The sequence below is a fragment of the Camponotus vicinus genome, unplaced genomic scaffold (genome assembly GCF_025532165.1).
Source record: "Camponotus vicinus isolate PSW18456_S1 unplaced genomic scaffold, iyCamVici1.0 SCAF_11, whole genome shotgun sequence".
NCBI lineage: Eukaryota > Metazoa > Arthropoda > Insecta > Hymenoptera > Formicidae > Camponotus > Camponotus vicinus.
Window position 1 is genome coordinate 1,655,400 of NW_028141947.1, and position 15,279 is coordinate 1,670,678.

The following is a 15,279-nucleotide window of genomic DNA, read 5'->3' on the forward strand; positions in this document are numbered from 1 at the left end:
GAAAAAAATTAAAGAAATAAAAAAGTTTCTAAATAAATCAAACTTTTTAATGCATATTTTTGGATGATCATATTCCGGCCCATTAAAAAGTTCTAATAAAAAATTGAATAGGGGTTTCATCCCTTTATAACAATATGGGAGACTGAAAAAAATATTAATAAATAACCTTTTTACTAGTAGAAAATACCACCTAATTTCATTTCTTTAACTTGTTTCAAATTTGAAAAAAAAATAAATACCTAATTTTTACCCCCATTTACTACCATTTTTGGAGGAGTATAACTCCACAGGGAGGGATGTAGGAGTATATGTTTATATGAAAAACCCCCCTTAATTTTCGACAAAGAATCATCTCCTAAAATTTTTCGAACTTATTAAGAAATACCCTGTATATACATCATTATCTTATCAGATTTTCTGCGACACTTTAGCGAATGCACGACCGAGTCTGATGCACGACGACGCGAGAAAATGTTTCGGAAGGTAAAACCGAAACTGGTTATCAAGGAGGTTTTTCACGTAAACACATCTACTCACATGTACACACGTATACATTATCCGTTCTCTCACTTTTACCGCAGACATTGCTGCAGCGGGCTTTCGATTACTCGTAAAGCTTTCCAACGTTCCGTCTTCAATTACACTTAATCGTGGCCGCAATAAAACGGTCACCGCAGTATATCTGTCGTTCGCGATAGCTGTGCTCGATGCTTTTCGCGCTAAAATGTTTTCTACGACAAAGATAGTGGGATTCACCAGAGAGCCTCCTATTTCTTTGACTAGGCTCTTTACTAGGTCTATCTTGATTTATACGATTTACCTTAAAAAGATTATTCAAGATCGATTGCTGTTGCAAGGATGCTTCGTGAGGAGAGAAATATCAAATGCAACCAATATGCAACATGTTCGTGCGACGAATCGAAGATGTCTCTAAAAGTGCATGCAACAGCTTGATCGACAGCCGAACTGTCAAAGTAACTGTAACGCGAGAAACTTTCGGGGCAAACTTGGAAAATAGTCGTTTCATCTTGTTTTCCTCCCTCATATGATTTTGCTTTATTCTATTTATGTAAAATTTATTTATACACAAATCTTGATCTACTCGTGCAAGATAGATTTACTCGCGTGAATCCTGGGTATTCTCGCTTATATATAATGTATATTTCTTTACGTCAGTCTCTAAATATAATTTAATATTTAAATGCAAGAATTATGCGGTTTATTGAAGAACGCAAATCATCATAATTTATGGAACATGACGTTGTGGATAATAAACTTTGACACGATATGTTATCGGGATGCTTCAGACGTTTCATCGCATCTCTGATAATTTCTAATTATAAGCCACGCGAACTATCACGAGAGCGTTGAACGGCACTCCGTGCTGGTCAGAAACACACACCTATGCATTATCGATCTTATGACAAAGTGATTACCATACTCAGTGCATAATGAAGTGTCGAGAGTTGCATTGCGGCCGTACAACCGCACGTGTCGTTTATCCACATTCGTTCTCCTCTTCCCCTTGTCGCGACCTAATAAATAGAACGTCGTCATGCATTCAACAACAGCCGTTGAATACAGTTGAACAGTCATCGATCTTTTTTCGAATCACAGCTCCTCGTATATTGCTTCGTATTCGATTTATCTTACACCTGTTATACGGTTCGAAATCGTGAGTCATAACAGGAAAATGGATTTTAGTTTAAAATTGATTGTCTGGTATAAATTACGATGTACAAAACGAAAAAAAAGTATTATATTAATTGATAAAGCTATATTTTGGAAGAAAATTTACGTTTCATACTTGAATGGTTAAATTGTCTATTTTAATTAATTCATTATTATATAAGTGTAACTAGCCATTTTATTTTTGTACCTTCATTCGCGCTTCGATTATTAAATTACAAAGGTACAATCTAAATTTCAATGCTGTAATCGGCTTTTGATATTATGTTGTACACATTGAATACTTATTAATATCCATTATTGTATTTCTGTTTAATAATTACGTATTTTCGTTATTCCATAATAAATTCAATTTTTGATAATTATTCTATACATCATTTCGCTCTTCTAATGCATTAAACATAACACTTGTATCTATATTACCACGAATATTTTATTACATTTTATAAATCTGAATAAATGTCCGATCTTTGTGATAAGAAACTCATATCGGTTCTCTCGTAATTCTTTTTAAACTGATACACAGTAAAAAATAAAATGGTAATTATAACACTTTTCACATGTCCCAGAAAATCCACTCTAAATTTTAAGTTAAATTAACTCATTCGTCGTATGTTATTTATTGACAAACTTAAAATGTTAAATAATTGACACAATACTTTACATTTATTTTTGTTATCGTGACTTTAAGTGTAATGTAAAAATAACATACAAATTAATTAAAAATTACATGAAAAAATAGTTACAATAACTCGTAAGAAATGTTGAAGACATTAACATATAATAGTAATTATTTTAACTTAAATTATTTGTAATAGAAACATTTGATTTTAGTAAATTTGATTATTTTTGCATGTCAAAGTTCAAGATTATTTGAAGATTCACTTAAACTTTTCTTAGAATGTTAAACCGACTTTGAGACATGTTGATTGTTTAAAATGATTATGTTAAAAATACTCAAAATAATATTCCATTTCTAAGAGACATATACAAAGTGTCAAGTTATAAAGTTGACATAAATGTAATCCATAAAGACGTTATAAAAATAATAACATATAAGTTGTATGTTAATTTTACATTGAAGTACTAATCAAACGTGGTAATACAAGAAAATTTTAACACATGGACGCACAATTTTTTACTGTGTATTATTAATTTTCATAAAATGTGCGACGCGCAAAGAACACTGTCCCGTCTCGCAGTCATTAAATTTACTCGCGCTTAAATTTTCTTCGTGAAGTTTACTGAAACTGACGGACAATGATTTCAAGATGCTGTTCGGAGCAAGAGATCGGGGAAAGTATGCAACGCGGAAACGAAAGTTCTGCAAGTTCGCCGGTAAAAGTTTCGCCGCGAGGCACCGAATATTCGCGCCTGAAATTAACATAAGAGAGAAGCCACCTTTGCTATCCAGAACCTGATTCCTCAGTAGTCGAAACTTTAGGAAGGATCAGAGATTACCGCAGGTTTGCTCAACGGCGAGTGCAAGCTCGGGCATCGTGTCTCGTTATTCACGCTGTCCGATTTCTTTCGAGCTCACACGTATCCGCCGACTCGTGTTTGCCGTTCCATTAGCCGGAAAAATGTATGAATATGCAGGAAAAACGTACCCGGCTTATCCGCGCTGCTCGCGAATTTATGTGTTAGTGCCCGCCGTCACGTTTAATTATACCACCTAGTGATGTGACGAAAAAATTCTCTACGTTTATATCCAGGTAGATATAAAATCATTTCATCTCTCTCCTTATTAAAGCGGATTTTGCAGCATTTTTCGCGATATCTCTTTCCATTTTCGGCATTTTAAATTTAAATGCCGCACATATGTTGCGATATTTCGTATTTAAAATTATTATTTTCACTTTTTCCTTAATAATTATGGAATATTAAATATCGGTTACGTGATAAAAGAATATTAAATGTATTATGCGATGCATTTTAGGTATCGAATATATGTCGACATTTAATGCCAAATTGATAATGCATACGTTGCGGTGTACATAATCAGCAATGTTTGGAATTATTGATAGGAGGATTTATTACTCTCGTTACACATATCCCACATAAATCACCGATGGCCTTCACATAACGCGTATTATTGAAATATACATCCGAATTAAAGATACTAATTTGCATGTTGTAGCACAAAGGCGTATTTCCTGTTGACGCTGCGATCAACGATCAGGAACAATAGACCGCAGGTCAGCTTGAATACGGATCGGATCGATTCGTCAATTTCGTGAAAAAATTAAGAAGAGAAACAGCGATCGATTAAAGCGGCAAATAAAGTGGCCAAGCGAGCAAATAGTACATCGCGAGATAAAAGTCGGAAAAAAATAAAAGTCGTTAAAATGCACTGAATTAATTAATTCGTAACAAGGCTGTTCGTGCCAAGTTCACGTTACCTGACACTCGTATGTCCCGTTATCTCTGTCCTGGACGTATTTTATTTGAAGAGTCCAATCGTCCGAGCCTTCGGGATGCAGCACTTGAAATCGCTCGTCGTTCGTGTATGTGAACATGGAGCTCGTTAAGACGTGAAAATCACGTCGCCGGATCCACGATATCTGAAACACAATAATCGATTGATCGGTCAGTAAATATTTATACGTATACATCGTCAATTTTACAGCGATAAATCAAAACTGAGTGGAAAATATATACGAAAAAAATTTGATGTATCGAATTAAAGTGTCAAACGGATAATTAATTTAATTTGACAGACGTTCCCTGAATATAACAGAAAATACGCTAGGCATATCAAATTTTCATTGAAACAAATATTAAGTTAACGTGGAGCTGCCAGCCCTCCACTTTGCGCTTATACACAAATTAGGTTAACGTAACCAATTGGATTTCATTTAATGGAAATTATGAGTCGAGTATTTTCGATAGGTTCTCGACGAGTACACAAAATAATTAATAATCTGCGTAGATATAAAAAGTTGTAATAAAATAATGATGCAACATTGTTCTGACGTACGTATAAATGATAGAGATTTATATAAAACAGAGGAGCAATTTCAGCACAGTAATGTTAGATTAAAATCATCCCGTTGAATTATTATATATCGGCGTGTCGTGTAAATAAAGAGAAAAAGATGAACGATCGTGTTATACCACATGAAATGGAAATGTATTTAACTTTGTATAATGGTTGTGAAAAATTTCAAAATAAAATACAATCGACTCTATGCATACGCAACGGTTTCAACATGTAGGGGTCTATTTTAATTAAATAATAGATTAAAAATGCAATTACTTTAATCCGTTACGTAAACATTTCGTCAAATTTAATTACAACCGAGCTGCACGTCTAGCGAGATATTTTATTTTTAATGCAACGCGTCAAATGAAGATAAAAATTTATTGCTTCTAGGAATGAGTTTTGCTCTATTCTTTCTGCTGATATACTTTCGTATAGGGATTTTAAATTAAAATTAGGAGAAAATTATTTATTAATACATGTCATTATAAAATACACAACATTAAAAATATTTTCAGAATATTTTTCTCTGAAAACATACAAATGAAAAGAAGTGATAAAATAAATATTGAGACTGTCTCTTGAGCGTATGAATGTCAAAATAGTGGAAACCAACTATTTTTGCAGAGCGCCCGGAATAATGAAATATAAATATTTCAAAGTAAAATAACTACTATTTCTCGCAATCATCATTTCTATATTTATTTTTGCATCGTGGCCGTGACTATTGTTTATCAAACGAGAGAGAATTTGCGAAGCGTGAGGAGAACTGGTTTTAGCGGTACTTAGTAAGTTCGCTCCTACTCAAATGTTACGACCTATCTTGCGATCCGGAGGGACCGAGCGCGATATTGCATAAATACTAAAATTGTGAGAGCCCGGAAATACGATCCCGATCTCTCGAGGAATGCGGCAGATCTGCCCCCTCCTCTCGCATTCTCCTCCGACGAGCTTCTTGCTTCCTCTTCCTCGGTTGATGCCTCAAGATCATCGTAGAAAGAAAATGCATAGCACATAAGATACGAATATAATAATCAATTATGATTTTTTGGATCGAATTGCCGCGAAATGTATAAAAAAATGGTGCGATATTAGATTAAATTATATGCAATAAATTTTACATTTTTATTTCGATGATAAATAAAAAAATAAAATTTTCTGATTCATTTCATGGTAATTTAAATGTCCTATTCTTAATGAATGCGCCAAAATCGGATTTAATTCGTCTTTACGCTAAATATTTTATGGCAATAATAATAACTATAGTTGCCATTTTATGTATGCAAATAGAAAAAAATGTGTCGACACAATTGCATGTGATATTTAACATAATATATATGTCTCGTTCCTGGATACGTGTAGTTTTCATTTTAAATGGCATACAAAAATAGCGGAAAAACAGCGTTCGTAAAGTCGCATTTACGCGAATAAATTACGTAAATATGCAAATTCCGTTACAACATTATGTTTACATAATTGTATTAATTTGTTAGACTTTTCGCGAGCGCTGGCAAGCCCGACAAGATGCTCGGAAAATTCAAGTAGCGAAACTTTACCGCGGTATGATTGCCCCGACTCCCCAGCTAGAATCAAGTACTTCCAATGTTTCCAGGCATTCGGAAGAGATCGGTTCGTCCGAAAGCATTAAACCACTCGAAGCACTTCGATCGGCTTCAAACTTTAGATTGATGTGAAATTTCTCGATAGACTAATCATTATGGATTTGCCTCCCTCCTTCTCTGATTTGTATAATATAAAAGCCAGGTGAACTTATTTCAGTACGTCTTCGAGAAGATCATCTTGAAAAATGTAGAGGGATACGGCAGCCCAGGATCTAACACGATCTCCTCGATCGTGCAATCTTTCTTTAGATGAGCACTGAAATTTTTATTATTTCAATTGTGCTGGAAGCGATCTAGAATTCAGACTCTCGAGTCAAGCATTTATACTTCTGTCGTGTCCCTCGAACGATCGTTAGGTCTGCAAATACCTGTCATTGATATATTTAAGCACTTTTCCACTCGCTTCTCAAGTTCCTTTTACGGGGGCAAAATTAAACTTGGAATCGTGACTAAAAGCAACCCTTTTCCTCTTGTCCAAAGCCAAAAGATCGTACTCTCGTTCAGTGCTGATTTAGAAAGGGGAGTTTGTTCCGACGACTCTGAAGATCCGATGAGAGTTTCGGGCGAAAGGCACAGCCCCGTCGTCGTCGGAAGTTTACAACGTCGAAATTTCGTCAGAACAACCGACGAGGTCGATTCTATTGCCGTGTAGAGTGCAGCGGTCTGTATGATGTATGTAGGTCAGCGTCTCCCAACCTTTCACGTGCGGCGGACCGTTGGAGCATCAATTGAAAGAAGCATGTCGCGATATATCGTAGTGTATATACGTGCGATACTTGGTGATATACATTTGAAAAAGTGCCAGACGGACGGATGAAAATATGTTGGCTTGCGTACAAACGCGTGACACATGCATATACGAAAATCTTTTAAACATGTACTTTTCTTTGCCCCCTATTCTTCAGCCCTTGGACAGTTGTATGCATTTCAGTACCGAATATTGGATCTAGTATCGTGTAATAATTTTATAAGATCGCTCCCATTGACACTTTTATCGATTTTCTTCCCTTCCTTTGTTAATAATAAATACTCGATTTATCTTCCCCTTTATTTTGCTTTACATAATATATCTAATCGGTTGAAGGAGCCAGAATTTTGGGAGCAGATTTGTGTGATGGGTACAATGAGTAACGTTAGGTTCGTGTAACCTCTACGGATGACTGACCACAACCAGTGCTTGGTTATCTCGCTAAAGGGTTAGGTCAGGTATATCCTGTCTGGCTTTTCAGTTTCTGTTTCACGCTACTCGAACAGTACGGAACGTTATGGCTGCGGTATTTGCCGTGCAAAGTTTCGCGTGTAACCACAAATGTTATTTTCGAACAGTGCGCTAGTTTGTCATAATACTGCACATTTCGATTTTGGTCGAAATATTTGCGAAACGAATTAATTTGCAGTTAGATAGGCAATAATAAAGTTATTTCATATGTATAACGCCGAATAGATACGCATCAAATTCAACGTCTGTTGTGTTGGCGTTTGTTTATATTGACAATGTTGATGAAACACGATTAAATGTATCACTACTATATTACTATAATAAATCTAACTCGAAATGTTAAAGTTATTTCAATTTCTGGAATAAGAGACATAGTTTTAAATAAAAGAGATTAATCATAAAAATGTCACAGAATCAATATTCCAGCTCTACAGCTTTTCTAATCAAATATTTCTTTTTTTTATTAAACAGATAAAGTGTATTACCCATGCACACACTATCTCACTCTGTATTTTCGTCAATATCTTCACGCACTATAAAATTTCTGATCCCAATAATAAAAAGATAAATCATCTCTTTTCTGTTTAGTTTACAGAAAAGAAGCATGATCCTTTCACTATAGGTCAGATCCCGCGTTATTCGAGAAATTTCGTTTATCGTAGAATCTTAGAGTGGCTTATCGATAAGATCGAGTAATATGCAACGCAATATCGGACACTCTGGAAACGATCGAATTTGATCGCAACGCGAAATTGTTTCGACTATCGCGGGATGATCGTGCAAGGTCGTCAATAATAGAAAACAATGAGAGAGAGAGAATGAAAAAGAGAGAGAATATACAGGATGATTTTTAATTACATCTCGAAAATTAATAATATTGATAAAATTAATAAAATTAATAAAATTAATAAAATTAATAAAATTAATAAAATTGATAAAATTGATAAAATTAAAAAAATTGATGAAATTAATAAAATTGATAAAATTGATAAAATTGATGAAATTGATAAAATTAGTAAAATTGATAAAATTAATAAAATTGATGAAATTAATAAAATTGATAAAATTGATAAAATTGATAAAATTGATAAAATTAGTAAAATTGATAAAATTAATAAAATTGATGAAATTAATAAAATTGATAAAATTAATAAAATTGATAAAATTAATAAAATTGATAAAATTAATAAAATTAATGAAATTAATAAAATTGATGAAATTAATAAAATTGATGAAATTAATAAAATTGATGAAATTAATAAAATTGATAAAATTGATAAAATTGATAAAATTGATAAAATTAATAAAATTGATAAAATTAGTAAAATTGATAAAATTAATAAAATTGATGAAATTAATAAAATTGATAAAATTAATAAAATTAATAAAATTGATAAAATTAATAAAATTGATAAAATTGATAAAATTGATAAAATTGATAAAATTGATAAAATTGATAAAATTAATAAAATTGATAAAATTAATAAAATTAATAAAATTAATTCTTTATAATGATTTTATGAAGAAACTCTTTTGTCAACGCTTTAATTCTGGATATATGGGGTGTTCAAAAAATTATATCCTAAAATCAAACCGCTTGTGACAAAAGTGTACGTAAACTTTTCTTTATGAAATTATCTGAGGAATTATTTTTTTAATTTTTAGAACGAAAACTTAAAGACCACCTTGTATACGGGGAGGAGAGTCTCGACGTTGCGTGCCGGCTCGTTTCGTATCGCCATTCGAACGGAACGAAAAGCGTGATTGCCCGGCGCGCTATCTCGGGACACGCGAGATCGTCCGTACACGAGCGCGGCGATCCGGCGATAACCCATCGCCGATTGTTAACGCGTTAATGGAGTTACTAAATGCGAACGTGCGCGTTTCTCGTCCCCCGATACTGCGCGGCCCTTTGCCTTCGCCCGGCCCGAAACGACCCGATAAAATTAACGAGCCTAGGCAGATTAGCACGTCGCGAGCGAAATGTTGCTGCACGTTGCGACAATGAACCTATCGCATAATCCCAATCCATATGGCATCTTCCGATGCACTTTGCGAGTAAATTGAGAGAGAAAGGAAATTTATGAGATGGAATATATGGCGCGTATTCTTCGCGTAAATGCAAATTGTGATACTCTGTAATCCAGGTGCAATTTTGTCATTTTATATTTGAAAATGATCTCTGAGATTGCGGCATAATAAACATTAAAATCAATGAATATTATATTCAATATATGAATATTATATTGAATATTATATTCAATATATGAATATTATATTGAATATTATATTCAATATATTATATTAAAATATTAATATATTTTCCAAGTGTCTACTCGCATCTTGTAAAAAATTCTCCGATCTTTCAGATATTTTTGTTCAAAATTCCAGGTAAAGAAAATATTTTAAAGACTTTTCGGCGCAATTTTTAAAACAAGTTAAAACAATTTTTAACACACCTTTGAATTGTATGCATTTTCTAATGTTTTTCACACATCAAAGGAAAACCTACTTAAATTTTAAGTGTTTGATTCGAAAATGTATTGAGAAAAAGACTGAATGGCTTTCGTAAGATAATTATTTTTCATTTGCATAACATTTGTATTTTTTTATCCTTAAAAATTTGTTTCGAAAATGATCTCTAAGATTGTGGCATAATAAAGCATTAAAATCAATAAATATAATATTCAATATATTATATTAAAATATTAATATATTTTCCAAGTGTACTCGAATCTAAAAAATTCTCTGATTTTTCAGATATTTTTGTTCAAAATTCCAGATAAAGAAAATATTTTAAAGATTTTTCGGTGCAAACTTTTTAAAATATAAAGTTTTTAATTGCTTGCGTTTTCTAATATTTTTCACACATCGGAGGAAAATACAAAACTACTTAAATTTCAAGTGTTTGATTTGCAAATGTATTGAGAAAAAGACTGAATGGCTTTCGAAAGATAATTATTTTTCATTTGCATAATATTTGTATTTTTTGTCCTTAAAAATTACAATGAAAATCATGTATTGCTTATTCAATATTTTGTTAAGACATTAATTATATAGAAGAGGTAGATATATATTTATAATAAATTTTAAATATCCATAATTCACTTGACTCGACCCTTTATAATAAGAGCAAAGTTACTAAAGAGACAGAACATCTTTTTGAAACATTCCTCGAGTCCCAATAAAATTCCATGAGAATGCCCTGAAAATTTCAGGCTTTTCACGGTTTGCCGGGGAGAATAGATCTATTACATAATTCACCGATATGATCCAAGTATGTCCTGAGCATTGCTATGCCCCGGCTTTCAAATTCGCCATAAACAGTTCAATAAAATTAATAGCAGATTAGCCCCGATGGCAGGAGACGCGTTTGCTTAGCCCACTGGAACCAAGAGACAATGGACCGACCTGTCGGATAACCCAAATCTGTCGGTCGACTCCGGGCCACTGGTGCTCGTTGCCAAGATGAGTGGTCGGCACGAGTCCATCGTCGGGAATTCTGAGGTAGAAATGTGTAGTTTCGGCTCAATAAATGATCGCGTTTATGCTGCTTTCCGCATACAATTGTAATGAGAAATGTTTTCCCGGGAGGCTACAAATCACTATCTCGAAATCGATGCCAGTTCGCATTTTGCAGATAGAAGGAGAAGCATTGTACGCGTATATATATATGTGTGTGTACCTGAATATGCGATTTCCTTCTTTGTGACCTCATGCCAAAGAATTGCGTTGAATCTCTCAATTCCGAAACATCTATATATTCCAAATTTGAATAGGTAATTTATTGAAGTCTGAGATATTCTATGTGCGCGCATGATTTCGATAGTCCTCATTCGATTATACTTCCGACATTCTAATAACTGCTATAATTTTGTCATGAAAACCTTCATAAATCATATATTTATCCGCTTTAGCAGGATAAGTGACTTGTGCGAGTCTGCCGTTTAAAGTCATGTCGTGTGATTTAAGCAACGTGCTCCATCTTATGAACACATCGATATTCAAAATATTTTTAATGCCGTGATGCATTGTTGGTCGCACGCGACTTGGCCGGGTTAATCGTGAAATATTACACCGCGAAAGTCGTATTCGCAGCGAAAGAAGAAAAGAAAAATAAAAAAGTCAAATGTGTCTAAGGGAAGAAATATGAAGCGGTGAGATCTCTTGTATGCGTCGTATCGTGCCTATCGTGGCGAGGAAAATTGTTTCACGAAATTCTTGATGGCCCTAACCAAGTGATAGATATCATTAAGACATTAATCTTTCACGAGATCCCTCTTATTGCGGTTATCGATTTATCGAACGACGCACGCAAGCGCGCGGTTGAAATTAATGTCCGAAGGCGGAAGTGGACCATTACGACGACCAAATCCATGGCTTCAATTCAACCACGACGGTCGTCAAGACAAAGGACCCTTGTCCCTCAAAGACGCCAAGTCAGATATCCTGCTGGGCTTCCTTCTCCCCGCATCTGCGTTCAACGTTAAACCACATTTCATACTAATTGCGCCAGTTTACAAAACCGCATATTTCATGCTCCCTTTACATAATCCTATCGTGTGCTTCGAGAAAATCTTAGCGGGAGGATACAAGAAGTTACGTTTATGATTTTAAAAGTCTTAAAGGAAGTCATAGATGGTCGTAAAATTAATTTTTCAAAGGAATTAATTCACAATTAAGATGGCTTTCATGTACATTTTAATCTTGTATGAAAAAATATATATATATAAATATTAATTTATATATTTATTTATGTATTTAAAATTTTCTCGAGAGAAAAAATTGCATCTCGTACATTTAAAACTTCTTTCTCCGCTTGATTTTATATTTATGTTATGCACTTTTATATTTTCGCTCGCTATTTTAAAATAAATTTTTAAAATTGCTATTGCATTTTTTATCCTTTCTGGATTACTGATGACAGTTGGAATTTCTTTTTCAATTTTAGTTAAATAACACATCAGTTTTGCAGACGCAAATACTATCGTGTTTAAAAAAAATGTGATCAATGAATAAAGCAATTGCATGCAAATAAATCAAATATCAGTCATCCTTTAATCAAATTTATGCACTAGCCCATTTTCGAAATACTTTTTCACACGGGCCTCGCGAAGCCTTATCTAGTCTTCTTCCCAATTCAAGTTTTATCCCGGCACGAAATGGCTTTTCCGATCCAATAAAGTGTGCCGCGTTAATTATCGGAATTTCGAGAGGTAATTCATTAATATCGCTTTCTGGCTGCACGAATCGATATCGTCGTCGCGAGGAAGCAAGGGAAGGTGGAAAAGAGGGAAAGAAAGAAAAAGAGAGAGAGAGAGAGAGAGAGAGAGAGAGAGAGAGAGAGAGAGAGAGAGAGAGAGAGAGAGAGAGAGAGAGAGAGAGAGAGAGAGAGAGAGAGAGAGAGAGAGAGAGAGAGAGGACACTCCCCTTCCGGTGGGAAACCGACAGCTAAATATATATAATCAACTGTCGTGTTTTATGATGTCTTTCGCGACGCGTTCCGTCAACGTCAACGCTGCGTCCATCGGGCAGAAAAAATTCTCTCGGGGGTGACACATCGATGGCGGTGCGCGCGGCTTCGCGGAGAACGTTGGCCGCTCTATCAAAATTACTTAGCGGCGTTCGACTTTTCGTCGCCATCAATCTTTCCCGGTTTGACTGCTAACGCGATAATGCAGTTACGCCGCGTGCCGGGTTAGGTAGATACGGATACCCAGCCCGGCCAGCCCGTCGAATTCGTCATAAATAATTGAATTAAAAGCAACGACGTCGGATAAGTGGATTTGCGGATCACCCAACTGGCGAAGCCTCACGAGTAACGCTGATTCACGATAGCCCCGTTTCGCGATACCGGAGATTTCATAGGGAGTTTACGCGATTCCGCGGAACGACCGCTCTCTCGAGGGTATGTGTCGTCCGGAAAGCTCGTGTTGACTTTTTTCACCACCGTTTCTGCTCAACGGAGACTCTGAATACGTCATAATATATGTCTTTGCATTATGTTTCAAATGTAACATTAATGCGTGTGTGCAAAAAATTCGCTCGCAAATATTACAATAAATTTATAAATAAATAAATAAATAAATAAATATCTCTCTCTCTCTCTTATGTGGGATTTTTTTAGTAATATATAATAATTTCCATATAGAGACTATTATTATAATTATACAGGATGTTTCTTAATAAGTGCGAAAAATTTGAGGAAATGATTTTTGTCGAAAATTAAGGGGTTTCTCATATAAACATATACTCCTATATCCCTCTCTGTGAAGTTACACTCCTCCAAAAATGGGGGTAAAAATTAGGTTTTTATTTTTTTCTCAAATTTGGAACAAGTTAAAGAAATGAAATTAGGTGGATATTTTCTACTAATAAAAAGGTTATTTATTAATATTTTTTTCAGCCTCCCGTATTGTTATAAGGGGATGAAATTAGCAATCCCTATTCAATTTTTCATTAGAACTTTTTAATGTTTATATAAAAAACCCTCCTTAATTTTCACAAAGAATCATCTCCTAAAATTTTTCGCATTTATTAAGAAACATCCTGTATACATATAAAATTTTCTCTCTCTCTCTTTTTCTATTGCTTTCTATGCTCATAATTTCTTCAAATTTTCTAGTTTTAATTTTGTTTTTTTTTTCTGTAAAAAGTCTGATAATTTTTTGTTGCATTAAAAATAAATATAAAATAAAGCTTTGATTATGATATTTCATAATATCAATAAATAATTTCATAAATAATTTCATAATATCATTATGATGTTCCATAAAACAAATATGTTTTGTAGGATTTGTGATAATTTTAGGATAAAATATAATATCTCACCTTTTTTCTATTCAAAACTATTGAACCTAAAATAGATAAATCGCACATAAAATATTAAGTTGATTTTTCTTATTTTATTAGCGCAGTAAATTATTATAAATTATTTACCGATCGAGTAATATTCACTAATAATGTAATTTCATTATTTTATGTTTTATCAATTAATCATTAAAATTGAGAGAATTTCGAGATACATTTTGTAAATACAAACGAATAGTTGTTTTATGCCGAAACACGCCAAATTTCGTGATGTTAGCGCAATATCTTTGCTTACATTATAATTTAGGAACAGTAATTAAATAAAATAACGATTAAATTATACAAAGTAATAGCGAACGAATTAATTAGTCGCTTCAATAAACATGATGGAAATTGCGAATCCAAATAAACACAAATGCATCGTTGATAAAAACAAATCATAAAGCTCTTTCCCTCTCTCTCTTCCATTTTCCTTCTCTTTCTTTGATCTTCTTTATCTGACTCAGTGAATTCTGATATATTAAATATAAAATAAAATAAAATGTGTCGAATGTGTGAAAAAAAAATTTCATAAAAATTATATAAAGTTTTATAAAAGTAGTATCAGTTTTATATCAATCTCATTAAAATTTATCAGTCATTAATTCAGTGAAAATTCGAAAATACTATTTTATTGTTCAACGATTTTAAATATTTAATGATTAATTTAATGATTGATTTTCGGTCAACGATATCTAATTCTATAAATTCTATAAGAAGAAAGCTATGGTGGTTGACATTGTATGAATTTAATAGTTCGCAAGTTCCTACACAAAAGTTCTCAAGAGTTTTCGTACCAAGTCACAGACTCGTTCTAAGGATATCTTCCCGAATTGGGGCGGATTTGTCGCGGTCATCGACTTTTTGCAAGCATCAATCTTAAAAGTTCCTGCGAGCAATTTGGCGTATCGCGATGC

General features: G+C 33.6%; 2 protein-coding genes across 3 annotated transcripts in view; one reads left to right on the forward strand and one right to left on the reverse strand.

The window, feature by feature from the left end:
• Nucleotides 1-15,279, forward strand: part of Snx6 (sorting nexin 6) — a 166,199-nt gene that overhangs the window by 96,881 nt on the left and 54,039 nt on the right. The gene's annotated exons all lie outside the window — the stretch shown is intronic.
• The window catches only part of Dpr12 (defective proboscis extension response 12), a 289,232-nt gene that overhangs the window by 92,533 nt on the left and 181,420 nt on the right, over nucleotides 1-15,279 (reverse strand). For both annotated transcript variants that reach the window (XM_083083057.1, XM_083083056.1), the window contains exon 4: nucleotides 4,092-4,253. In XM_083083057.1, coding sequence (XP_082939183.1) covers nucleotides 4,092-4,253 — 162 coding nt within the window. The remainder of the gene's footprint in view (nucleotides 1-4,091; nucleotides 4,254-15,279) is intronic.